At 37.4% G+C, this 27,792-nt stretch overlaps 1 protein-coding gene across 1 annotated transcript; it reads left to right on the top strand.

Annotated features, from left to right (window-relative positions):
* The first annotated feature begins 614 nt into the window (after positions 1 to 614).
* Positions 615 to 23,900, top strand: LOC117288755 (protein disulfide-isomerase TMX3-like). The gene is made up of 14 exons (XM_033769584.1): positions 615 to 745; positions 2,850 to 2,904; positions 8,803 to 8,842; positions 13,475 to 13,598; positions 13,967 to 14,012; positions 14,201 to 14,281; positions 15,688 to 15,799; positions 16,430 to 16,580; positions 17,539 to 17,649; positions 18,493 to 18,613; positions 19,074 to 19,130; positions 20,272 to 20,404; positions 21,813 to 21,881; positions 22,462 to 23,900. The coding sequence occupies exons 1-14, from the start codon at positions 631 to 633 to the stop codon at positions 22,690 to 22,692; spliced, it is 1,446 nt and encodes a 481-aa protein (XP_033625475.1). The 5' UTR covers positions 615 to 630; the 3' UTR covers positions 22,693 to 23,900.
* The last annotated feature ends 3,892 nt before the right edge of the window (positions 23,901 to 27,792 follow it).

The following is a 27,792-nucleotide window of genomic DNA, read 5'->3' as shown; positions in this document are numbered from 1 at the left end:
ATTTTTTGTTAAAATCAGGTAACGATCTCTCGTGGTCTGATCAAGACAGAACGATCTCGTACACGCATCATCTAGGGCCATCACTGTACAACTCTGCTTTATAACATGGAGGTGGAAATAAAGACTAAAGTCAGAAGGGGGAGCTCGTGTAGCTGTTCATCATGTGTTTGATTAAGGCCCGAGTTGTTATCCGTTTTTACGTACGGACGTGGGCGCATACACCCAATCAATCCCACTGTTCCGCCATTGAACAGTGCGGGGGTTTTCATTGCGTCTGGCGGTTGCTACATATGTACGTACACAACGCATCCACCTATGGGGCAAAATAATAATGTGTAGTTATGATTTTAGTGGGACCTTGCCCATAAATTGGTACGATAATGTACATGTATGTACATGTATGTACATTATGGAGGTATTTCTACCTCCATGGTTAGAATACTAAAAAATCCCGGAACCGTAGAAGAAAGGCTAGAAGAAAGGCATGGCTAGGGCTGTTGACTCGACATTTTCCAGTGAACCAAACTAGACGTAACTACCAAAGATCGTCATCATGGTGCCCGATATGGGTCATCTTTTTCGTTTTGCATTGCAAAGCGCCCTCTGTTGGTCTCCAGTTCCCGACAAAACATGCATTGCATTTTTCCCCCTGTGTTTTGTGCACATGGACTGTGTTACTTCCTGGACAAAAAAAGACACAACACAACAATGGATCCTGTTGTTATTTTATGGTGTTGTTTATCAGGTAATGTACATTTCTGTTGATATTCCTTCATTCTAATTAATAAATAAAACAATTGTGTTTTAATATTCTTATCATTTTGAACAAAAGATCAGAAAAATATACTAGAAATTTATGGAATGAATAAATAAATAAAAATGTAGGCCCTGCTTAGGCTGCTGCGCATCGTCGACAGTGCATGATTGATAAAAAATTACTTCCTCCTGCACACAAACAAATGGGGAAATTTGGAAGACTAGTCTTCTTAATCTTATAGCAGCATCATTCGAACTTCACTCTAAGTTTTCCTTTGATAATTTTACTTGGAGTACCTTTTACTTTGACTGTTTATTAAAGAGGTAGATTATTGGTAAAACTGGTAAACAGCTGACGTATTGTTTTGTAAAAAATATATGAAAAAAGGTAAAAATGACGGTTAAAAACTTAAGTCTGTAACTGTAAGATTAAGAATAAGACCAATAACTTTTAGAGAATAAAAAGAGCATGCAGTGAATATAATAATTAAGTAACTACATTTAAATTAATCTTGACTTGACTGAGATCTGGATTTTTTTTTATGAAAAAAAAATAGGGGAGATGTAAAATGTTATATCCGAGACCCAGTATCTTGGGCGCTCCTTTCTTCAAATTTTGACATTATCGGTACGACCGATAATGTCATAATTCGAAAAAAGGAGTATTTGACATTATCGGTACGACCGATAATTAAATTCGAAAAAAGGAGTACAGCGCCCCAGTTGCTGGGTCTAGTTATATCCCAATATAATCTTTTGTGTCTTAATTACTTTTAAAACTAAACAGATATTGCACGATACATGTAGTTGGATTTGGGACTGTTCTGGTTGCTGTTTTCATGAGAAATGTTCATTTTTGCTTTGCTCTACTCTTTCATGCCCCACCCAAATTCAATCAAACTGCTACTTTTTTACTGTGTGATATTTTACATGGTTATGATAATTCCCACTCCTCCCAACGAGAGAATGGAGGGGTTCATCACAACTTTACTTTACAGAAAATGCCGAAAAAACAATAAAAATCCTGTTATATATGGGGCCAAATGTTTTAAGGATAGAGGGTTACAATTATCGCAACTTTACTTCACAAAAAAAAATAGTACAAAGGATTGTGGGGCCAAATGTCTATAAATGAACATTTTATATTCACCGAATTTCTGCCAAATACAACAAAATGTGCCAAATGGCAACACTCTTTGTATTTTGTATTTTGTAGCACTTTCAACTGAAATCCCATACTCTGTCGCACTGTTTGCTGCATTCATAATGCGGCAGGGTTCTACTTGACCTTGGTGTGTCCGTCGTTGTGCAATATCAGACCCAAGCAAACTTCAATGACCCATGTTTTTGACCGTGTGAGGGCGTTCTTAATTACTATCAGGGGAAAATTCATTCATACCCAAAACAGTTATTAAAGATTGGAACACATTACCACCACAGACATCTAATCCATCACGGACAATAAGACTTTTAAAGGAGCTGTTATAGACCACCTCTAAAGCAAATTGAAACCACGGCGAACAAAAGTGACAGAAAGCCTGTTCTTGATTAGCTGTGCAGGGCGAATTGGTGTATACCCCTGGAAGTGATAAAATACTACTTACTTTATAGCGCCCTCGCGCCGCTAAAAATGGGTAAAATGCTCAGTGCACAGGTTGGCATTTCAACTGGTTCATTTTGCAATGCGAAACAGGGTTCTCTCCAATGAAGGCTGGCATACATTGGGCAGATAAGCGTGAATTGCCTGCGGATACTTTTTTTCTCTCTTTTTTTTCTCCAATAAACCATTTAGAATGCTCCAGTGCAGAATGCACACTAGGGGCGTTTAAAATCGAGATAAACACCATGTAGAAAACATTCAGAAGACCTTGTTTCAAATTCAGCGCCTTAAGCCAAACTTTTTGGAAAATTATTTTTTACCGTGATGCATTTAAAACATGGTTTTCATTTCAACTGTTGCAATTTTGGATGCAAAATAGCAGAGTGCCCAAAACATCTGATGATGGTTTGGTTTTTTTACGTGTAACATGCTTGTTAGTTTGGAAAGTAAAAACATTATATTACACTTGAATTTTTACTGTTTTTTTTTCCAGGTATACTAGCATTAACAATTGGCGTTGGAGCACATGTTCATGAGTTAGATGACAGGTAAGATATTGTTTGACCCTTTATTATTAATTATTAAGATTATAAACAAGTTTCTAATCTGAGAGGACAGTTTCTCAGCTATCAATGGGGTGCGTTTTTGTGCCGTAGTAACCAATAACTGTTTCAGTCAATGACTAATCAATGGCCAATTTAACCAAAACAGTCATTGGCAAGGACTGTGGAAATGCACCCCAGTAGTACTTAAATCTCAAGTTTTCAATCACAAGGAAAACTTACTGGGTAAACCTTTGCATTTTGCTCCCCAAAATGTTTAGGTTATAACCAGATGGACCCTAACTTTCTGAGGCGAACCTAACATTTGTTAGTCAATTTGAAGAACAAAAAGTAAACAAAATTATAACAATAATTTATTTCATACACTACCACTTCTGTTCCAGACAATTGTACAATGGACTTTTTTTGAACCAATCTTGTACTATAAAAATGACCTTTTTTGCTCAATTAAAAAAAAATCCCGTACACTACTGTTTCTTTTTAAAACAATGTTTGTTGATCACTCAAAGAGTGGAGTGAAATTCTTGTCTACAATGACACATTTTAAACTAATTTTGACCTTTCAATTTTGACATTGTAGCCTTTCCACTCAACAGTTTTATGTTTTAAAATATTTCAAATTCCAATCGAGTGAACTTTGAAACCTTAAATACATGTAACAATACTGAGTTTAATGTATGAATGAAAAAGAGGGAAAATTATGCTGCTCAGCATACGTAGCCCTACAACCTCTTCAAACCTCTTATTATAGGTTGTGCAACTTTAAAAAGCACTCACAAAGAGTTAGGACTAGTCCTAGGAGATATAAAAAATGAATGGGTAGTCCTAAGTTAGGACGAGTAACTCGTCCTAACTCGAGATAAGACTAGTCCTAACTCTTTGTGAAACCGACCCCTGGACACATTTAGTAATAGTAAAAGACCAGTCTTCTCACTTGGTGTATCTCAACATATGCACAACATAACAAACCTGTGAAAATTTGAGCTCAATTGGTCGTCAAAGTTGTGCGATAATAAGTTGTGTACTTTCAGATCATTATACTCGAGACCTTTCAGCTGAGGTCTCGAATTCAATTCAAACATTTTAGCGAGAAATTACTTCTTTCTCAAAAACTATGTCACATCAGAGGGAGCCGTTTCTCACAGTGTTTATACTATCAATAGTTCTCCATTGCGCGTTTTACTTACTAAGTAATTTTTTATGCCCACAATTATTTGAGTAATAACCAGAGTGTCTATGCCTTTAAATACTGAGTGAGGTGAATGTACACATCACCATGACTGCTCAGCCACTAGCCCTGTGAACAACCTTTTAAAACCACAGTTCAAACCTCAACAGCAAATAAGTCAATTGTTCCTGGATGGTTGAGAAGTCTGTGTCAAAGGCCTACAGTAAAAACAAAAATTCACTCAGTGTAGACTCTTAACCGATAGGAAATTGGCAGAATTAATTAAGAGTGGGTAGGAAAGGAAGTGCCCTTTGCAAATTGTGAATGAAGACCTGGAACATACAGTTGTATGCCAAGGAGGCCTGGCCGCTGTTGCCCCATGCAGGCCTGTATATGCTTGGTTTTAGAAATAGGAAAGGGCACCAAGGCATTCTCTCCTTGGTAAACGGTACCCTGCGAGGAAATATGTTAAATTCTCTTGGAGCTGGTAAAGAGCACCCTACGAGGAAATTGTTAAATTCTCTTGGAGCTGGTAAAGGGCACCCTACAAGGAAATTCTCTATGAGCATTTCAAGAGCACCAAGGCAATGACCAGGGGGCAACGAGGCAATCGCCTCTGTTGTCTTTGTGAAGATTCACGCCTGCCCTTGTCTTGGCCTTAGTGCCCCTCCAGAAGTTCCCCAATCATCATAGATTTTAACATTTTCCTTTGCAAAGTGAAAATGACTTTGTCCCCAGTCCCTTCCATAAATGTTGACCTTGTATACTGTCCTTTCCTGAGTTGTATATGACCGTGAGTGTGATCCCAAGCTTCATAATCTAAGAATTTTTGTAGCGTTCTTTCTTTTACACGTAAAAGGTACCACAACACTTAACAACAATAATTACAAGCAATCAAAACTTAATAATACAAAGCAATGAGAAATAAATAAATAGCCTACATACCTACATGTAGTAAGCAATATAAGTATGGAAAAGGTGAGTTTTGAGTGATATTTTTAAAAAGGGTTGTGAATTAGCTTGACGAATTTGATAATGAAGATTGTTCCAAAGGTTTGGTGCTGCTGCATAAAAACATCAATTATGTAAGATGAAGTGTATCTGGTTGAGGTTAAGTGAGAATCCTTCATGATAGCAGTTTAAGGTTGAACTGCTTTTGACTGGCACTCCCGAAACAAAGGGAGATTTGATATAGCCAACATTGTGGCTAGATACTTTGGTATGGTAGGATGCTGGTACATACCAGTACATTATTCTGGAGGACATCTCGTTCAGGGCTACATTTCTTTGTTCACCCCCAAATTTAATTACAATTAACATGGATATTCCCAATGGTGGTTTATTGCTTGGGTAACTAATTTTTTAATTAGGTTTGTCAGGGAAAAGGAACGTTTTTTGTGTGTAATTATTCTGGAGGACATCTCGTTCAGGGATAATATTTCTTTGTTCACCCCCAAATTTAATTACAATTAACATTGGTATTCCCAATGGTGGTTTATTGCTTGGGTAACTAATTTTTTAATTAGGTTTGTCAGGGAAAAGGAACCTTTTTTGTGTGTGTATAATACGTACACGTAACAAGCAAAACAGCATCACTATCCTCTGCATCATTAATGTACATTGTCCTAGTAGATTGTTCTTCCTGTTGCATTAATAGTGTTCTCCCTATATAGGCCAGTTGCTGTCTGTTATGAATTGCTGCCAATAGGAAAAAAACATTATTAATATTGACATACATTACATGTAGGTTTATTTTTACTTTACTTCATCTCAAATTCACAAAAAGTGCCCATAGTTTTGCACTTTTTAAAACGCTTTCAAAACCAAAGATACAAAAAACATGTAAAAGACATATTACGAAGAACTTCTTTTAAATTAAGACAAAAAATGAAAAAAAATTGTCCAGATGATGAAGGATTCTGGTGAGATAATTCTGAATTGAATAACCTTAGAAATTGATTATTAAAGGAACACGTTGCCTTGGATCGGACGAGTTGGTCAATAAAAAGCGTTTGAAACCGTTTGTTATGAAATGTATATGGTTAGAAAGATGTTTTAAAAGTAGAATATAATGATCCACACAAGTATCTCTCAAAATTGCACGGTTTTCTTTTTACGTCGCGAACTATCACGACGGCCATTTATGGGAGTAAAAATTTTGACTCCCATAAATGGCCGACCGTGTTATTGGACGAGGTAAAAAGGAAATCACGCAATTTCGAGGCATATTTGTGTAGATCATTGTATTCTACTTTTACATCATCTTTCTAACCATATGCATTTTATGATAAACGGTCACAAAACGCTTTTCAAAGGCCAACTCGACCGATCCAAGGCAACGTGTTCCTTTAACCTTGCAGTGAATAATGTGTGGGACCAATTGAGTAAAGGTATTGAAGGGAAAGTTACACGTTTGGTAATTACTCAAAACAAATATTAACTAACAAACTGACTCGGTAACGAGCATCGGAGAGCTGTTGATAGTACAAAACATTGTGTAACATAGATTTTGAAAAAAGAGGTAATTTCTCACTAAAATAATAAAAGACTTCTAGCTACAATCCCGGCCAAAATGCTTGGGCCACCCTTTCCTAACGTTGTATACAACGATTCCCTGTGCACTTCCCATTCACATTCAAAACATTTGTCCCCCGCCCCCCGCTCAATGTTGACTGTGTTGACTGTAACTCAATCAGTAATTTGACTGTAACTCAATCAGCAGTTTGACTGTAACTCAATCAGCAATTGAAACCAACATTCAAAGGGGGCAGGGGGGCCCAACGAGATATGGCCGGGATTGTAGAAGTCTTTTATTCCTATCTGAAAGCACACAAATTCGTCCAACAGGGGTGTTTTTTCTCTCAAACTTCGATGACCAATTTAGCTCAAATTTTCACAGGTTTGTTATTTTATGCTTTTGTTAGGATACACTATTGTGAGAAGACTGGTCTTTGACAATGACCAAACGTGTACCTTCCCCTCAAGATACAGGATAATTATGGTTGAAACACATCATTGCTTAATTTTAGTCTCACAGTCACAGCTACATGTACTGATTAGGTTCATATTAACAGCTATTTGTTCTATGAAACACCCTACACAATTTTGGGAAAACTGTGTCTGAATGTCTTTAAAAAACAACCAGCTGATTCGGGAGACACCCAAAATTGAGGACAATAACATTTACACACTAAAATTGTGCACAGGTCTTTCTCCTTAATACTTGCACAAAGAATTATTTTTGTATGCCTAAATTTCCGTAAGTTTGTTATAGAAATTTCATGTACGGTAAATTGATCATCCGAAACATAAATTTTGTCTGCCACTATTTTGTCAGCTCTACCAATTATGCAAACATTGGTGGTTTAAAATTAATTGCTTCAACGAGTCTTCCTGACAAACAGAGTGCTCAAGGTACCTGCATAAACGCACATATTATTGTTTAAAAATTACATCAATCAATTAGTCTAAGTAACCTACATCTAGCTGCCTGAAGCTGCCATGTGGCAGTAATTTTACTTAATTTGAATTAATACCTACAGTGGGTATTTAATCACACAAATTTTTTTTTTTTAATGAAGGTGGTGTAGGTTCTATTACTTTTTTTTCACGCTTGAATAAATTATTTATTATATGATATGAGGTCTGGTTTATAGCCTACATGTAGTTGATCCCCAAGTTAAGATGAAAAAGTCAAATAAGGTTTCATTATTAATGTGTTAAACGAAAAAAGCCCAAAGGTAATAAGAGGTGGTTAATACAAAACTAAGGAATTGTTTAGTGTTCAATTTGTGTCATATTATCCTACAAAATACGTTTTTGGGGGGGTTTTGAAAACAACATAACCTGTCCAAATTCTTCAGAATCAAATTCTTTACACAAAAACCGGACCAGGCAATTTTAATTTGAACACAGACACCTGAAAAGGTACAAATAATTATTTTCCAGCCAACCCCTTTTTTCAAGAGCAGCAAGAAATGAATAATACTGCACAACTGTCAGCAGGGCTTAAATTTCATGGACTGCTTTTAAAAGCAGGAAATATTCGAAGAAACTTGAAATAAATTGTAATCAACCATGTGTACAGTTCTTCCTTTTTCTTCACACCATGCAAAGTGAATTCAAACAATTCTTACAGAAAATGTTGCATAATATATCTTCTGCTAAGCAAAAAGGAGCCGGATACCAGTCATAAATTGTGCATGTGACGTAGTATTTTGGCTGGTAATCTTATTCTGGTAAGCATCATTATTTTGTGCTTGGTTTCTTTTTGGGCTAAAGTACACAATGCAAAAGTACACAATGTTGCGTGAACAATGTGTACATGTCACCTCACAAGACCAAAGTTTGGATCATTTTAAGTGTACATGTATAGTTTCAACAAGAGTAGATTTCTCACTTGTTATATGGGTTTAAGTACACTTCAATAGGTATAGCCTAATCAACAGAATTGATAGATATTTAATCAGAGAGTCAATATTTGAAGAAAAAAAATGAACACAAGATCACCGGACTTGTTCAGTTATGACAGTACTGGTCCCAACACTAAAATCACTGGCCTCCAAGCTGCATTCCACTGTAAACTACGAGCCCTGCTTTAGTGAATTTTGGATGATAATTTTCATGAAAGCATTCTTTGCAATTTCGTTAGATCGTGTCACGTTCACACGATGACTGTGATATGAGTTACATATTTCTCATTCTTTGCTCTGCAGGATACTGGAAGCTAAGAACCAAGGCCCATGGCTTATTGAGGTAATGTATTACTGTATAAAGAAAATGCCCTCTCATGCTAAAAAGGAAAGGGGTTCAGTTTGACCAAAGATAATAGTAAATAATAATAAAGGGATTGACACTGCACTTTTCCAAAACATGATCAAAGGGCATAACAGATAAAAGGATAAATCAAAGACACTGGACACGACTAGAAATTGCCAAAGACTACGCCCAGGCGAGATGATCATGAATTGTTCATGAATATTCATGAATAGTTCATGGTTGTTCATTGACATCAGTTCATGACCTGGCCATCAAAGTTCTTCATGATGTTCATGAACAGTTCATGAATGTTCTTGAACAACAAATGAGACAATTTGGTTGATGAACTTTTCATGGACATTTATTCATGAACTTTTCATGAATTTTTGATGAGTTTTCATGAACATTGCATTCATGAACTTTCATGAACTGTTCATGAACAAATGTTCAAATGTTCATGAACAAATGTTCATGAACAAATGTTCATGAACAAATGTTCATGAAAAGTTTTTCAACCAATTGTCTCATTTGTTGTTCAAGAACATTCATAAACTGTACATGAACATCATGAAGAAAATCAAATGACGTTTTCTAGATTCTGCTCAGCGGCAGGCAGATAATAACTTATAATTCACTTGAATTATATTATAATCAATAATAGTCATTATATTTCATTTGTACTAAGTACAGTGACCTTAACAATTACATGTTTCACACTATATACATTATAAGTTATCACACAAGCGCGAGTGGAATACGGAAAAATATAGCGCTTCTGCGTCCCATATCCAACGAGGCCGAAGGCCGAGTTGGATATGGGACGCAGACGCGCTATATATCTTCAAGCAAACTTGGCGCGTGACATAGAACACACAAGACGCATGGTAGTGATATTAGCCGTGCAATATAGGTTTTTATCACCACTCCATTCTGCCAATCTGATTGGAGGATTAGCGCATATTTGAAGATAAACATAAATACAGCTATGTTATACAAAATTTAGGAACACCAGGTTTCCTATTTAAGTGCCCCTGTTCAAATTCCTTTTTAGTCATGGCGGGATTTTATCCACTTTTCTTTTATTTTTTTATACTTTACTTCTTACAGTTAAATAATAAAGAACAATTAAAACCTTATATATTTTGGCCATCAAATTTAAACCCAAGTTATGGCCATCATATGAATGACCACTTTTTATACATAAAAACCTTGGAATTAGTTCAATGTAACGTCTATTTTTTTACATTATGAATATATAATGAGGTCATGAAGGTCATGAAGTTCATCAATGTTCATCACTGTTCTTCATTTTAAAAAAAAAAGTGTTCATGAACCTGTGGCGTTCACGATCATTGTAAACCATGAACGTTCATCAAACGTTCATGATTCCTGTTGATCTGCAATATGATTATTCATTAGCCTAAAGTTCATAAGATGCATAGAAAGGTGAGATAGAATTTCAGGAAAATCCATCAAACAGTTCATGAACTTGGTTCAAAAATTACTGTGATGAACATTTTATGAACTGTTGATGAATAATCATGGACTGATCATGAAGTTAATAAAAGTCCACCAAATGTTCATTAATTGAATGGTGAACCGTTCATGAACTTGGTTCATGAACTGCTGTGATGCACATTTTATGAACTGTTGATGAATGTTCATGAACTGATCATGAACGTTCTTGAAAGTTCATAAAGTCATGAACTTCATCTCGCCTGGGAGTCTTCACAGTTGGTGTATCTCAACATATGCATAAAATAACAAACATGTGAAAGTTTGAGCTCAATGGGACGTCAAAGTTGCGAGATATTAATGAAAGAAAAAACACTCTTGTCGCACCATGGTCACACGAAGTTGTGTGCTTTCAGATGCTTGATTTTGATACCTCAAATTCTAAATCAGAGGTCTCAAAATCAAATACTTACATGGAAAGTTACTTCTTTCTCGAAAGCTACGTCACCTCAGAGGGAGCTGTTTCTCACAATGTTTTATACTATCAGCCTCTCCCCATTACTTGTAATAAAGAAAGGTCTTATGATAATAATTATTTTGAGTAATTACCAATAGTGTCCACTGCCTTTAGTAAGCCAGAAAAAATCATAAATCTACTAATTTAGGAAAGAAGTTTTAAAGATACACAAGCGTTTCAATAATAAGACAGGAAGATGTAATCATAATTTAATTTTGCAATTTCTACTTTATTTGTTGCGCCCCTCACTCCTCTGTGATTATGCAGGCCTGTAATTACTTGTACACAAAGGCTACTGGTTTTGGCCTTGGTGCCCCTTTCAAATTCCCCATACAGGTAGACTAAAAGTTTGCCAAAATGAAGGTGTCCTTTCCTTTATACAAATGAAAACGGCCAAGTTGCCCTCTCAAAGATGAAACTCGTGGCCGGATCAAGCAACTTCTATTGGTGGAATAGTTACAACGTGTTTATTTTTGGGTGTGTAGTATGCAGGCCTTACTCAACAAATTCGTCTTGTACCAAGACTACATGTATCCACGCTGCCATTATAGCAACAGACATAGCCGTATTCACCAGTTCGAACACAGTCTTTGTGCTCGTTTCAGCACACAAGCGTTTATCTGACATATTATGATAATAGTGTAAGAGTCTGCCTTTTTAATACTGCATAACATTACACCAAGGTCATTCAGAGCTTCTCCCTCACACCTGATTGTTCCTTAAAGGAACACGTTGCCTTGGATCGGTCGAGTTGGTCCTTGAAAAGCGTTCTGTAACCGTTTGTTATAAAATCGGTATGGTTAGAAAGATGTTGTAAAAGTAGAATACAATGATCAACACAAATATGCCTCGAAATTGCGTGGTTTTCTTGTTACCTCGTCGACTAACACGGTCGGCCATTAATGGGAGTCAAATTTTTGACTCCCATAAATGGCCGACCGTGTTAGTTCGCGACGTATAATGAAAACCATGCAATTTTGAGTGATACTTGTGTGGATCATTGTATTCTACTTTTAAAACATCTTTCTAACCATTAGCATTTCAAAACAAACGGTTTCAAACGCTTTTTATAGACCAACTCGTCCGATCCAAGGCAACGTGTTCCTTTAACACTGCGATGCATTTGGGACATTTTTTTTTAACAACACAAACATTCAAAAGTGGTAGTTTTGGTAGTAAACATTTTTTAGGAATTGTCTTAAAATATTTGTTTTCTCTTAACCTTTTTTTTCTTTTTTTCCTTATATTTTTTTGTGCTGCTTATGTAAAGGTGCTTTATAAATACCTATTAATATTGTAAAATAGTTTTATACTGAAAAAAATGACACATATTTTTTTGCCATTCAGAAGAAAAATAGAAATTGTGAAATATTCACCAAAATTATTGTTACCTTCAGAGAATTATCGATGATTGATATCAAAGAAAGCATCTGATGTTTTATTATAAATCACACAAACCCACATTTTAGGTAACAGCTATGCCACCATTTTAACATTTCATCTATAGTTTTAGACTTATCAACGATGACTCTCGGCCCTGTTTAATTGCCCAGGTTCTTCATTCACAGATATTAATTCTGCTTGGACTTGGGTGATGTTTTACATAAGGTTGTCATTGGCAACCATTGCTGTGACTAGTAGTAGCTGTACAGAACAATATCCATTCATAGTAACAATAGTGGCTTCTTATACAATGTATAGCGCTCATATCCGTTGCTCAAGGCGCATCAACATTCAATTTTTTTATGCAAGGTATTTTGGATGCTACATTTTTGAAGTACATGTACAATGTACATGTTCTTGAGCAAGTCTTGAACAAGTCTAACCCCTTCTCTTTTCAATAAGTGCACTGGGGTCCTTTACATGCATTACACAACACATACAATGGCTTACATCGCATCTGAAGGATGCAACAATAATGGTGAAGTGTCTTGCTAAAAGGACTCAAGTGTCACGACCGGGACTTGAACCCACTTTCTGCTGAACAGAAACACCAGAGCTTTAGTCCAGTTTTTTTTTTTACTCGGCCACGACACGCCAAGTATATTATTGGTGTTTACAAATTTACCCCTAGTAAGGCTAGTTTAAAATTAAAATAAATTCTCATTACCTTAAAATTGTGTGAATAAATTGTTTATGAACAAAGAAAATTAATTGAGAAAACTTAACACTATATGCATACTGAATCCATCTACATTGTACTATGTATTACATCCCAATTGTAAATGCAAGTTCTCATTATAAAAGAAGTTCATTGCACTAATTGCAATAGCCTTTCACTTTACAATTTTTTGCATTAAAGATACTGGACACTATTGGTACATGTAATTGTTAAAGACTAGTCTTCTCACTTGGTGTATCTCAACATATATGCATAAAATAACAAACCTGTGGAAATTTGAGCTCAATTGGTTGTCGAAGTAATAATGAAAGAAGATACACCCTTGTCACACGAAGTTGTGTGCTTTCAGATGCTTGATTTCGAGACCTCAAATTCTAATTCTGAGGTCTCAAAATTAACTTAATGGAAAATTTCTTCTTTCTCGGCCTGTGTAGTGTTGCCTCTGTGTGATTCCCCGATGCAATGCATTTCAAACAAGTTTAACTACATTCCATATTGCTTATTATTTTTTTGTTTCCTCTTTTAAAATGTATAGTTCTATGCACCATGGTGCGGTCACTGTCAAAAGCTCGCCCCGATCTGGCAGGAGGTGGGGACCAAACTGGCCAAAAGCAACCCCAATATACGAGTGGGTAAGCTGGACGGCACCCGATTCTCAAGTAAGTCAAACAGTTTTCTTTCAGCAGGAGGGTATTATAAACAAAATGAGCAGGGCTCAGTTTAATAATAATAACAATAAGTATCTGACAAAAAGTGCCATTCATCAAGGGCGCCGGTTCGCAAAGTCAAAAGTAAAAAAGTCAAGAGAAGTTTCTTCAGCGGGAATACTCCTTTAAAAATTTATGCTTGGCAAAATTAGGCAGGATACCAGCTTCAGATGGTACATGCGAGATGGTATTTTGGCTGGTAACCTTTTTCTGGTAAGCAATAATTTTGTTGTGCTTAGCTACTTTTTATGCTTTAAGCAGCTCTATGAAATTATTATGTAGGAGGCTATTCACCCATACTTCTCTTTTTCTTTTCATAGGTGTTATGAACAACTTTGACGTTAGAGGGTTTCCTACAATAAAATTGTGAGTACATTTTTTTTATAAGACGACCAGCAACTGCTTTGGACAATAAGGACGCAAAGTGTTATATTTATCATAATTTTTGGCATGCTGGCTTGATCTAGAAGACGATTTAATACCAATGACAGTAACTTAAGAAGTAAACACTTGCTTTTGTCACTTACCATTAATTTGATGTCTTTTTGTTTCAGTTTACATGGAGATAAGGATCTAACTCACCGAGGAGGCAGAACAATTAAAGATATTGTAGATTTTGCAGTAAAGGCCAATGGGTAAGAACCACTTACATAAAGGCATACACCATTGAGCTGTTGAATGTGCCTAGTTGATCAACACCTTTTAAACCCTTAGAAGGTGTCACCTAATTGGGTCTTCATCCAGACATGCAACTTTTCCGCGTTTCCGCGGAATTCCGCGTAAAAGAAAATGATTGCCGTAATTTTTTTTTAGCCTAGTATATGCCTGGCAACAACAATGTACAACTACAATAATGTTAAATAAGCCTAGTACATGCTAACAATGCACCTTAGAGCATAATAAACCTCAACATTTTCTAGGGTACCATTGTGGGTCTCGTTTCCCGTGGCGTTTCGGCTGCCTCGCTCTGCACTTAAAGCCATTATACACTTTCGGTACAGAAAAAAATTTAAAGTTTACAGATTTACAAATAATTTACAGGGTTTACAGAAGGTAATGGTGAAAGACTTATCTTGAAATATTATTCCATGAAATGCTTTACTTTTTGAGAAAACATTAAAACAATATCAATTCTCGATAGCGAGAATCCCAGATTTATTTTAAACACATGTCATGACATGGCGAAACGTGCGGAAACCAAGGGTGGGTTTTCCCAATATATTCTCCCGACTCCGATGAACGATTGAGCCTAAATTTTCACATGTTTGTTATTTTATAGATTAGTTGTGATACCTGGAGTGTGGGACTTGGACAATACTGTTTACTGAAAGTGTCCAATGGCTTCAAACTGTGCCTTCGAAAATTTTCCCCTTTTTGTTTTCAACGGGCAGTTGCATGCCTGGGAGTATATTTCCTGCTTAATCTCTTTTTTTTTAAATAAGCGCTTTGATACACCCTAAGGTGACTGACCAAACGCTATGGGAACTAGTTTGTATTGTGCTATTGTTGTAGCCGATATGTTTATTTTAATATATGTTTATCTTCTTTGTTAGTGTTTTTCTAGGGAGTTCAAGGTGCACTATAATTGTTTTGGTTTTTAACTTTTTATTATTGGCTGAATAAATAAATTGTTACTCTAATTCTGATTCTTAATAGCCATTGGACACGTTCGGAACAAAACAAAATGAAAATTTCACAGATTTACAAATAACTTACAGGGTAGTAGTGGTGAAAGACTTCTCTTGATACATTAAAACAATATCAATTCTCGAAATTGAGATTTACAGATTTATTTTTAATACATGTCGTGAAACGGCGAAACGTGCGGAAACAAGGTTGGGGTTTTCCAGTTATTTTCTCCCGACTCTGATGACTGAATGAGCCTAAACTTTCACAGGTTTGTTATTTTATATTTAAGTTGTGACACCCGAAGTGTGGGCCTTGGACAATACTGTTTACCGAAAGTGTCCAATGGCTTGAAGAGAACCCACAGACCCAGCGTTATTATTATCATTATTTATGTGGTTCTCTATTTACTCAGGCCAGCAGTACGTAAGATGACCAAAACCAGCGAGTTCAAGCAAGCTGTCAAGGACCATAAAGCATTCTTTCTTCTGGTGACTGCGGAGCAGAATCCAGAGTCCGATCTTTCTGTGAGTCCAGGAGGTTTCCTTGTTTGTTATCAGTAGGTTCTATATTTCTGGTAATGAAACCAAGGATGCCTCATAAGTGAACTTAATCTTTGTAGCTCGCAAGCCTGAGGAAACCTGTAAACAAGGCTGCTATGTGAACCCAAAACACCAGGGTTATTCCTCAGACTTCCACAAAGCAATTATGGTAAAGTGTCTTGCTTGTGGATGTAAATGCCCAGACCTGGACTTGAACCCACACTCTGCTGCTCGTAACGTAACGGCTGCACAACCTTGGTATAAGTCACAATTTGAATCACACGTAGGCTGGAATCATTTAGGTCAAATAAGCACCCTTCTCCCAAATTTTAATTTTGTTTCTATGATAATTGCAAACAAAATATTTGATCAATGTAAAGGTTTCAAATGAGAGTTTTCAAGAATTCTGGTTTATTTTTTTTTCTTATTTATTTATTGTTGATATCCAACAGCGGATAGCCGCCACTTACAGGAATCATTAAAAACTATGTATAAATGAACAGAATGTTCAAAGAATCTTGTCCTTATTTGACTTGTTTTCTCGATTTGATTTGTGCGAGACTTGAACAGTCCATTGTGACCCTCCAATTATGTGTATCTGCCTCTCTTTTTCAGAAATTATATAGCACTGTAGCAGAAGCAAAAATTCTAGAGAGTTTTTACTACCAAGGGTCAAATAAAGTCTTACCGGCCGATAAGAAGGTGGATGAGAAAGACTTACCGGCATTGGTTGTATTTAAGGATAAGAAGCACTACAAGTATGAAGGTAGGATTGACATTCATCTGTTCGTCCGTCTCTCTGTGGGATTACATCACAATGGACCCTTCCCATGAAATATGCTAGTTACATTCACGCATGCGTACAGACCCTGTTGGTTGGCAAACGCCATAGAGTGGTTTACTAAGCAGACACGCAATCCCGTCTGCGTCACGCACCCATTAGCCGTGTACAAAACGGCGCGATGTTCCCTCATTTTGCCAACCAAAACGTTAGTGCGCACGGGTTATGTGCACTTTACACATTTCATGGGAAGGGTCTATTCAGCTGAGGTTTGCGTCAGCACCTTGTGTAAATTGCTTTTGAGTAGTGTTGGTTCTGAGATGCATCGGTGTTTGGCAACTAAGCCAGCATCAATCAATGCTCGGAGCAAACTCTTCTTACCCTTCACCCTTACACCAATGTATATTAAGTATTGTATACTTTCTCATGTTTTGCAGAAGTCTTAACTCTATAGACCACTGAGCTAACCTGGGCCCCATTTCATGGCTCTGCTTACCGTAAGCACAGGATCAGTGCTTATGGTGCTCTGCTTACCGTAAGCACAAGATCGGTGCTTATGGAAACATGGAATTCTGTGCTTACGGCAAGCCGATTTCATGGGTTAGCGGAGAATTTTGGCACCTGCGCGTGCGTACTCCATGTTACTAGGCATTCTACGCTTATAAGGCTAGCGCAGAAATTCAGCGCTTGCAAGTTAGCGGGGAATCGTGACCGTAAGCGCAGATGTCCGCTGTAAGCAGAGCCATGACATTGGGCCCTAGTGGCTAGATGCAGTTGGAATTCTCTGTTTTAGCTGCGGGTACCGCAACGATTTAATGTATGATAGTTTTGCATCGGGGATTAAGAATAATATAATTTGTTTTCACTGTTACACCTTTGTAAAATATATCGCTGAAAACTTTTCACTAAAAATGTTCAATTGTTGATTTTTTCTCTTTCTTAGCTCCTGAAGGAGGAGTGACTGAGGAGGATGTTAAGACGTGGATAATGAATGAAAGATTTCAAGCATTCCCTCTGATCGAGAATAACAACATAAACCTCCTCGCACAATTAGGTATGTAATGTGGGGAACCCAAGTCATCATTGCATTTATTATCAATTATATTTTGGCGAATCCTCGCCCTTTTGTTTTTAGAGGATCAGCTTCCTTCCGGTGTCTCAACAGAAGTAAATGGTGACTCTTTTTCCCAGTTGCAACAGGATGGTAAGGTCAACATTGATAAAAAGTTAAAGAGTCTGGGTACTTTTTGTAGAACACAAAATACAATGTCCATTGCTTATTGTAATCCTTGGTTCTAGACCTTTGTTCTTATGTTATACAAATGTGTCATATACAAACTACAAGTACCTGTGTTACCCTATAGTGGATAAAGGTTTCAGTTTTTACTTTCCACTGTATAATTATTGTGGTTTTGTCCAATCGATAGCTTACCGGCAGGATAGAGTGCACCAATAAGCAGTGCCACCCTACCGTGGATTAAATTTTTAATCTATATCAATATAAACCACAATGGAAACTGACTGGGTAAATTTTGAAATGATTTTTGGGGTTGAACAAAGAATTGACTAGAGTGGGATTCGAACCAACGACCTCCGGATTAACGTGCCAGGTGATCTCCTGGCTGCGGCTTCCCAGTTTGTATCGTAATTTTGGTGTAATCCCTGGCTACACGGCAGTTAACGGTTGTATGGCTTCTGACTGGCACCCCCGAACAAAGATCTTGACAAAGTAGGGACTCGGCCAATATAGGGCTAGATAGCTCAGTTGGTAGAGTGCTGGCACGTTAATCCGGAGGTCGTTGGCTCGAATCCCACTCTAGTCAATTAATCTGTTGGACTTTTAGCTATTCTCAAACATTTTCTTTTCACAGTGTCATTGTTTTTTTCCCGTCTACAGATAAATTCTTGGTATTAGCTTTAGTGAATCCTAGCGTAGACAATCACAAGAAGCATCCTCATTACATCATGAAGGACACTGTACGCAAAGTGGCCCTGGAACACAGGCAGCAGTTTCATGAGTGAGTCTTATCTCCCCCATGGGTTGTCATTTGTTATAATTAAATATGGTTGGAAAGGTATCTTAAAAGTAGAGTATCATTATGCCAGGCATAATATTTTTCCTTCTTTAGCATGTTTAGTCTGATTACCAAATTTTGTTTGCCCCTGAGATTTTTTTTTTTTTTTTTTAAACAAATAATGTTATTTAATAGCCTAAAAAGTCTATTTAACCCTACACCATGTATACACAAGTACCTCAGCCCTTATTTGTAATTCACAACAATATCCCTTGAAATTATGTGTTGTTTTTGTCCTTGAGCAAGGCACTTTACCATAATTGCTTCTCTACGGCCAGGAGTGCACATTAGTACTGTTGAGAGCTTTGGAGTAACCTGGCTCGGGACAAACTTCACTTTACTTTTCTTCAGGTGAATTTGATCAATACCTAAATTTTGTTTTTGTTTTCTTCTTTCTTTGCAGAAAGTTTCAGTTTGGTTTCATGGAGAATAACGATATAGCAAACGATATCACTCTGAGGTGAGTAGTTGCACGTAGTTTGGGGACCATTCCAGAGCTCAAAGGTTACACTGGACTACAGGCCCGACACCAGTGGTTTAAGTGGGCAAATGCGTCCAACAAGGGTGTTTTTTCTTTCATCATTTTTTCGTAACTTCGATGACCAATTGAGCCCAAATTTTCACAGGCTTGTTATTTTATGGTTATGATGGAATACGCCAAGTAAGAAGACTTGTCTTTGCCAATTACCAAACGTTTACCTTCCCTTTAAAGGCACTAGACACATTTGGTCTATGGTTTAAAGGGAAGGTACACGTTTGGTAATTGTCAAAGACCAGTCTTCTTACTTGGCGTATCCCATCATAACCATAAAATAACAAACCTGTGAAAATTTGGGCTCAATTGGTCACCGAAGTTACGAGAAAAGAATAAAAGACTTCTAGCTAAATAAAGTCTTTTAGTATTTTTAGTGAGAAAATCTCAAAAACTTTGTTACTTCAGAGGGAGTTGTTTCCCGAATATTTTATACTATCAACAGCTCACTAATGCTCGTTACCGAGTCGGTTTTTAAGTTAATATTGGTTTTGAGTAATTACCAAACATGTACCTTCCCATTAAGTGTCGGGCCAGTAAACGTATGATCAGACTAGTCCGACGTTCTTGTGATTTTTAAATGAGTATCAATGCATGTACCTCACTGTGTAATATAAAACATAAAAAATAGGGAATTGAACTGTAATTTGCTTTTGAATTATTTTAGTAATAATAATAATAATAATAATAGTGGCTTCTTATATAGCGCTCAGGTCCGTCACTGCGCTCATGGCGCTTCAACATGATTATCCCTGGTCACTGGGCTTTAAATCATTCCTTAAAACCATCTCAGCTCCCTGGGGAGTATACAGCCTGTGCCGCCAAATATGTAGCGCAATCACGGCTAATCAATCACAAGAACCAACTCTGCCATCACAGGTTCCCACTTTACCCCTGGGTGAAGTAGCAATTCTGGCGAAGTGTCTTGCTCAGGGACAGGGACACAAGATTCGAACCCACACTCCGCTAAACAGAATCACCAGAGCTTGAATTCGGTGCTCTTATCCGGATTCTTTGTTACTCCTAAGCCACATCTCTCATTGAATTTTTTTTCCTCTTTGCTTTACAGTCAGTTAGAAAGACCTGGTATCCTGGTGGTCAATCCAGACACCTATGAATACTATAATTTTGAAGAGCCGCTAGAGGTTACCATAGAATCATTGAGCGAATTCTTGGTCAGCATTGAAGAGGGAAATATCGAGGTAGGTATATTGGGCCTTTAAACCCATGAACCAAACCTAGGCTTAGATCCCTTACATACTCAATTGCCTCGTTCACTCTACCAACTGAGCCTCACATTAAAGGCACACGTTGCCTTGGATCGGACGAGTTGGTCTAACAAAAGCGTTTGAAACTGTTTGTTATAAAATGCATATGGTTGGAAAGATATTTTAAAAGTAGAATACAATGATCCACACAAATTTGCCTCGAAATTGCGTGGTTTTCATTTTGCTTTGGCGAACTAACACGGTCAGCCATTTATGGGAGTCAAAAATTTGACTCCCATAAATGGCCGCCCGTGTTAGAAAATTCTGCTTGGAAATTTTTTGAAAAATAATGTACAGTATTTCGGCCTGTAATATTATACTAGCGGGATGCCCACTTCGCGCGGCAACCCTGCTAGAAAGCTCTACATATAAAATGCTGCAAGTGTAGCGCTGTGTACAGGGGAGGGTTAAAGTGGCTGGGCAGGGTCACAATACAAATCACTGTGGCAAACCACCCATCCTAAGCTAAGACGAATCTTAGTGCTTTGTGAAATCGTACACTTGTCCGTTTTTTCCCGTTTCGGCATTATTTGTCAATCCCATCCATGTTTTCCAGTTTCCAGCGGGTCCCGATAGTGGTTCTTTCCCAGTCCCGTTTATATCCCGTTTCGTTTATTTGTTCCCGTTTGGTTTATTATTTTCCTGTCCTGTATCGTTTTCAAGTCCTATTTCTTTTTTCCCCTCCCCAGCCCCGTTAATTTTTCCCCCAACTCCCTGTCCCACCGTGTGCCCCTTCAACCTATCCCGTCCCATATCTACCCGCCTCCCGTCCCCGCGATCCCGTGCATTGGCATTGTTCTTTGCTTGCCACTGTTTGCCCACAACTTATTTTTTCCAGTCCCATAGGGTGCTCTAATAACCCCCACCACCACCAGCCTTCGTCCTGTCGTCGTGCCTCGATCCCATGCATTGTTCTTTACTGTATGTACGCGCGAAGTTACTGGACGCTCGCGCTGTGACTGTGACATCACAAAGGACGCATGCACTCAATCCCAAAGTTATACACGCTCGCGCTTGACTATGATATCACAAACAACACATATCCCAACCCACGGGTACCCCGAAATTGACCCCAGGACGCATCATTTTAGCAGGGTGCAGGCACCACTTAACATGAAAACAACATGGCGGCGCCCATGCGATTTAAGCGCTTTTATAATATAGATATATCAAAAATAGTTGTTTTTTATACTGCGTTTTCACACTGGAAAGGTTCTCAAAGCGCTGAAACATCTCTACCCACGGTCACTGTATTTTCGCTAAGCGAGACTTTTGTGTGCTTAGCAAGTTTTTTGCTGTCCTACTTAAAATTGTGTCTTTTTTCTTCTTTTAACTCCCACAGCCATTAGGTGGCAACAGCTGGTATAGGAAAATCTACAGAGTTATCTACGAAGTTGTCAGAAGTTTAGTGGTGAGTGGAGCAACAACACTGTGAAGAGTGAAAATAAGAATATGACATTGCTTTGATTTTTTATTTGAAAAAAAAAACACAACAGTGTTTTACTTAGTTTTTACAATCATTTTCTGAAAGTCTATTTTTAGTTTGGTTGCAACAAACGTTGCTTTTGTATGTTTTGACCATCACATGATAAATGCTTTATTTTAGTTTGTATCAGTGAATTGTGCATGTTTAGACCATCATGTTGAATAGTACAAACAGCTGGTTGGGATAGTTTTTATTGTCGTGTATAAGTTTGTTTCCAGAAGTTTCCCATTACAAACAGGTGGAAATTGCCAACTTAATTTGGGATCCTACTTTAATACTTTTTTTGTCACCTATGGACTCTTAAACCTGAGGGTAGGAATTTTGGAGAAGGATTCAACAATTTCATATGGGTGCTTAGTAGAAAATGTTGCTACTGGTTTTCTGCTCAGCAGAAATGAGCAGGATACCAGTCGCAAGTTTTTTGTATATGTGACATGATAATTTGGCCTGGAACTAATTGCTCAGTTTATAACACCTGTATTTAATCCTATCCTCTATCTTTCAGGCCCTATGGATGTCCAGCCCCATCTTGACCACCGGTCTCCTGGTCATCCCGTCCTTCCTCATGATCTTCATCTGCTACAGCATCTGGTCGGCTGACCCTTATGATGAGAGTGACCCTCCTCCAGACAGCGAAGACGAGGATGAAGACGAAGAAATGGAAGGAGAAGAAGAGGAAGAAGGAAAGATGGAGGAGCTAGAGGACGAGGCAGAAGGGCATCTCAAGTCAGCCTAGGTGAAAGCTTTTTACCCTTGGGAAAAGTCAGAAAAACTGAAAGCCTGAAAGTCTATTATGAATACTAAATCATGAAGGTCAGCTCTTGTACTGAAACAATTTTCCTATTTTTGTCCCAAGGACCCAAAACATACCTTGCCTAGGGTCAAAAATAGTCATAGTAAAAATATTAAAAAAAGGCTTGTCAATGCACAGAATTGTATTTTTACATGTATGTGCACTATTGTCCTATTTGTTTTTCACCTGACACTATCCTGTAGCAGTCCTCGAACTTCATTTATGAAGGGGCACAGCAATTTCCCTCTGGTAAGGGGGACTTACATGTATATGAGGAAAATTTACAATTTCATTGAAACTGAGCAAGGGGCACCACAGCAAAAGCACATGGCACCATGGTAGTCGCTGTGGGTGCCAAGGTTGTTTTGAGGCTTGGGAAGGGATAAAACTTAATTGCTATTTCCATTCAGATTATTAGTGTGATTATTGTGACCTCAAACAAGAAAAATGTGAAGAGGAACACAGTATATGACATATGTATATGATGGACAACAGGAGACTTTCCACCGCTAGGTGGCAGCAGACTTACCGGGTAAATTTCCATTGTTTACGTATTTCTGAACATGCGCATACTTCTGAGAACAAAGGATTTACCCGGTAAGTCTGCTGCCCTCTATCGTTCCAGAAAGTCTCCCATTGAGATAATGGGATTTCTAAAGTGCAGCACTACGAGGGGAAAACTCCGGTAGAATATCTCACAGTATTTTGCCTGTGGAACAGACACAGTAAGGGGATTAGAGGGTAGACCATTTTGTGGTCAAATAATAGTTTGTTAGAACAACAGTTTCATATCAAAATGAATGTTCGATTTTATTTCTTTGTCTGTTATAATATCTGAAAGATTAAGGTAATATCATAATTTGCTGTGATGTTTTTTTGTTCACAGTGCTATTAATTTTTATATTTTACTTTTTAACTATTCTAGAAGTGGCATTATTGTTTCCCAACCATGTAACATACCAAGGAGCTACAACAATTAATTATTAATGGGGATTGGTGCTAACAATTACCACCTTAGATTTTCCACTAAATATTACCAAAAGTTTTCAAAACGCTTGGAAGCTCATAATTCCCCACAAAAAATGAGAAGTACTTACCTTCTCATGCTGTAATGACATGTATAACCAACATAACCAAACATTTTCATTTGGGGGTGGGAGGGGGGGGGGGGGGGCGAGACAAAGACTTCTGAAATCCAATAGTGTGATTGAAATAAACAGGTTAATGACGAAAGATTATTCCTCAGTGGACTTCCAGCGTTTCCTTCGAGAGAATTTTGTGCAGGTTTGTGTAAGTTGTGATGCAGTGAGGAAAACTGAACATTTAAAATTCAAATTATGTAGTGTAGGGTCGAAGTATTCACTAAACAAAGGTATTAATAGCCTGGAATGCGCACAAGATATGGTCACTGTAGGGTCCTGGGAAAGTATGGAATACCTACGTGTTGGCCAAACTACACATTGTGACTATGGGGAACCACAAACAATATAGCATTTGATGTTTTGCCCAGGGCCCATTCATAGAGCTGTTTAAGCACAACAAGTAGCTAAGCACACTAAAGCACAACCAATAAGTAAATGTAGATATGATGTAGGGTGTAGTAACTGTTAAGGCCCGGTCACACAGGCCTCAATAGCGAGAATGAAAAGGAGAATGTTAACAGTGCACACCCTGGACTAATTGAGCAACTCGACCAACTCAATGCGTCCTCTTTGCGCCGTGATTGTTATCGTTTTTCGATATCGCTGGAGTGTGACTCAGCCTTTAGGCCTAAGATTGTAACTTAGAAGATTTGTCTGTTGGTGTATAAAGACTCGGCAAAGCACCTGGGCCCAATTTTATAGAGCTGCTTATAAGCAGAAAAGAACAGTTGACGCGTTCAAAGGTAAAACCAAATTTTGTTTGTAATGATGGTTTGGTGGTCTGATTGGTGTAGTGGTATCTGACCTCGCCTTCCACCTCTAGGACCCTGGTACGAATCCCATGTGGGGCACTATGTGGATTGGGTTACACAGTCCCTGTCTGACTGCATCGGTTTTCCCTGGAATGATTCCGTTTGGTTTTGCTCCTAATTCTCTTGTTCTTTCCTCCTCAACTAAAACTTAAACTTCCTTGTCTTCTCATCACCACTGGGTTTTTGGCTAGTACAGTGATTAAGTTCTGAGAGCCCTTGGTTTCACACCCAGGGGTGGATTTCACAAAGAGTTAAGACTCTAGTCTTGTCTCTAGTATAACTCGTCCTAACTTGGGACTACCCGTAAGATTTTAATGTCTCATAGGACTAGTCCTAAGTTAAGACTAGTCCTATCTCTTTGGGAAATCGACCCCAGGACCCAATTTCATAGTGCTGCTTCGGCAAAAAAAAAAAAAAAAAAAAAAAAAGAACGAAGCACAACAAAATTTTGCTTACCAGAATATGGTAACCATCCAAACTACCACGTCAAGTGTACTATCTGTGACTGGTATCATACTCAATTCTGCTTGGCAGAAAGATCATTTTGTGCATAGGCAGCTCTACAAAAACGGGCCTAGAAAAAAAAAGAAATTAAAATGGTGTACTTTGGGACCGACCTACATAATATTGTACTGCAAAGTGGACCTTGATATTGGCAAACTAAAAGTGTGTTCGTTCAAAACAAGACCAACTATTGACGGTTTTGTACCAGTACTGTGCGATTACCTCAGCTTTTTTTTTTTATTAACAAAAGTAAATGTTAGTCTAGTCCTTGTATTATTTTTATTGAAAACATATCACAAAGACACTTGTATGTTTATTAGATGATATAATTTACATGAACATTTGAAATGTGCAGTGTGCAATATCCTTTCAGAAAATGTACTCGTAAAAAAAAAGTTTATTAATCTTCACTTTTTTTCAACCATTGTATCATTGTAAAAAATGACATTTCAGCATTTGAGTTATTTTATTTCATAAATTATACCTACAATGTGAAATGCTAGGCATTTGTTTGTAAAATTCTTAGAGAATTGGTAAAAATAATTGAATTTGGTATTAAAGCCAAGTTTGGACTTGAATTTTGTTTTAAAACATGTGGAACTGGAATTTCTTTTTAAATGATTGCATTGTTTTAAATGTTCTTGTCTTCAAGAAAAGTTTAATAATCTGTGAGAAATTGAAGAAAACAAATATCACAAAACCAATATTTTTCACAATGGATCTATATTGTGATAATGACTATGTCTACAGAGGTTATAACAGGCATGTGAGATTGTCCTTTTTTTCCATTCACTTTCTGTGTAAAAAAAAGTATAGGAATATAGGAATATTATCTTTCCTCTTTTTTCTTGCCTGGTTTTTCTCTTTTCCTATTACTTTCTGGATAGTTACTCACAAGCCTTTTATTACTTTAAAGCCATTATACACTTTCGGTAAACAGTATAGCCAAGTCCCACACTTCGTGTATCACAACTTCTATATAAAATAACAAACCAGTGAAAATTTAGGCAAAATCGGTCCTCGGAGTCGGGAGAAAATAACGGGAAAACCCACGCTTGTTTCCGCGCGTTTCGCCGTGTCATGACATATGTTTAAAATAAATCCGTAATTCTCGGTATCGAGAATTTATATTGTTTTTACTGTTTTCTCAAAAAGTAAAGCATTTCATGGACTAATAATTATTTCACGAGAAGTCTTTCACCATTACCTTCTGTAAACCCTGTAAATTATTTGTAAATCTGTGAACTTTTTTTTTCTGTACCGAAAGTGTATACACAACAAAACAATGTTAAAATTCATAGAGCTGCTTAAGCAAACAATTAGCCAAACACAAACAACTGTGCTTAGCAGAAAAAGGTTACCAGGCAACAGGTTCCCTGCTTAATTTTGTCAAGCAGGAAATTATCAAGCAGTTTGACCTTTTCAATTTCTTAAAATTATCTCAAAATAATTGTGATGTAACTTGCATTTTGTAAAACAGTTGATAAGAGATGAATAAAACGTTGAAAGATAGCAACTCAAATCCAACAGCAATAAAAGACTCGGTTTTAAGAATATTGCCCCTTCCCTTTTTTTTTTTATAGATCCCAAGTTTCCACAGTGCATAATATATAGAGAGAGAGAGCGCTGATTTATCAAGACTCTCTATATAATTAAGGAGATGCTTTGATTATCAAGATTTTAAATTCCCAAACCCCAGTAGTTTAAAAAAAAACACATGCCAAGGTAACCCCACACAGATGTGCCTATAAGCCTTCCCATCCCCATACACCCCACACCCCCAAGCGGCCATAGAGAGGGAAATAAAATAGTTGAAGGAAAAGCATTGTCGGTGAGTGCTGCCATTAATATAGAAGCATCTGAGGAAGGAAGGTAGATTTCTATCCCACACAACTCCGTAAAATGCATAAAATGTATATTGTGTGGGTAGGCCTACTTCAACTAGTAGCCATTAATTGTTGATTAAAATAATAGGCCTACATTACCTCAGTTGGGCTTTTAGATTTTGTTTAAAAAAAAGTCAACGTAAAAAAAATACATTAAGTGTTTTCGAAATTGAGCGTGGGTGGGTCAAAAGAAATTTCCAGAAAATCGATACAAAGAAGACAAAATACCCAGCTGGACAGGGCAGTGGACACTATTGGTAATTACTCAAAATAATTATTGGCATAAAACCTTTCTTGGTGACGAGTAATGGCAAATGGGGAGAGGTTGATGGTATAAAACATTGTGAGAAACGGCTTCCTCTGAAGTGCCATAGTTTTCGAGAAAGAAGTAATTTTCTACGAATTTTCCACCATCTAAACGCACACAACTTCGTGTGACAAGGGTTATTTTTCTTTCATTATTATATCGCAACTTCGATGACCGCTTGAGCTCAAATTTTCACAGGTTTGTTATTTTATGCATATGTTGAGATACACCAACTGTGTTGTGAAGGCTAGTTCTTTGACAATTTGCAATAGTGTCCACTGCCTTTATTTTCAAAAAGTAAAAGTTGTTTTCACATTGAACTCTACCGATTTTGGAGACCTCAAGATCTAAAATAATCTGCTTCATTGTTCTTATCTAAATTTTTAAATTCG

The sequence above is a fragment of the Asterias rubens genome, chromosome 4 (genome assembly GCF_902459465.1).
Source record: "Asterias rubens chromosome 4, eAstRub1.3, whole genome shotgun sequence".
In the NCBI taxonomy this organism is placed as follows: Eukaryota; Metazoa; Echinodermata; class Asteroidea; order Forcipulatida; family Asteriidae; genus Asterias; species Asterias rubens.
Note: the sequence above shows the minus strand (reverse complement) of the source record. Positions and strands in the feature narration are given on the sequence as shown.

Excerpts from the sequence above, each read along its gene's own strand:
- LOC117288755 (XM_033769584.1), top strand. The coding sequence starts at position 631 with ATGCATTGCATTTTTCCCCCTGTGTTTTGTGCACATGGACTGTGTTAC. Across the intron at positions 14,282-15,687 it reads TTTGCAGTAAAGGCCAATGG|GCCAGCAGTACGTAAGATGA; the intron begins GTAAGAACCACT and ends CTATTTACTCAG. Across the intron at positions 19,131-20,271 it reads GCAAACGATATCACTCTGAG|TCAGTTAGAAAGACCTGGTA; the intron begins GTGAGTAGTTGC and ends TTTGCTTTACAG.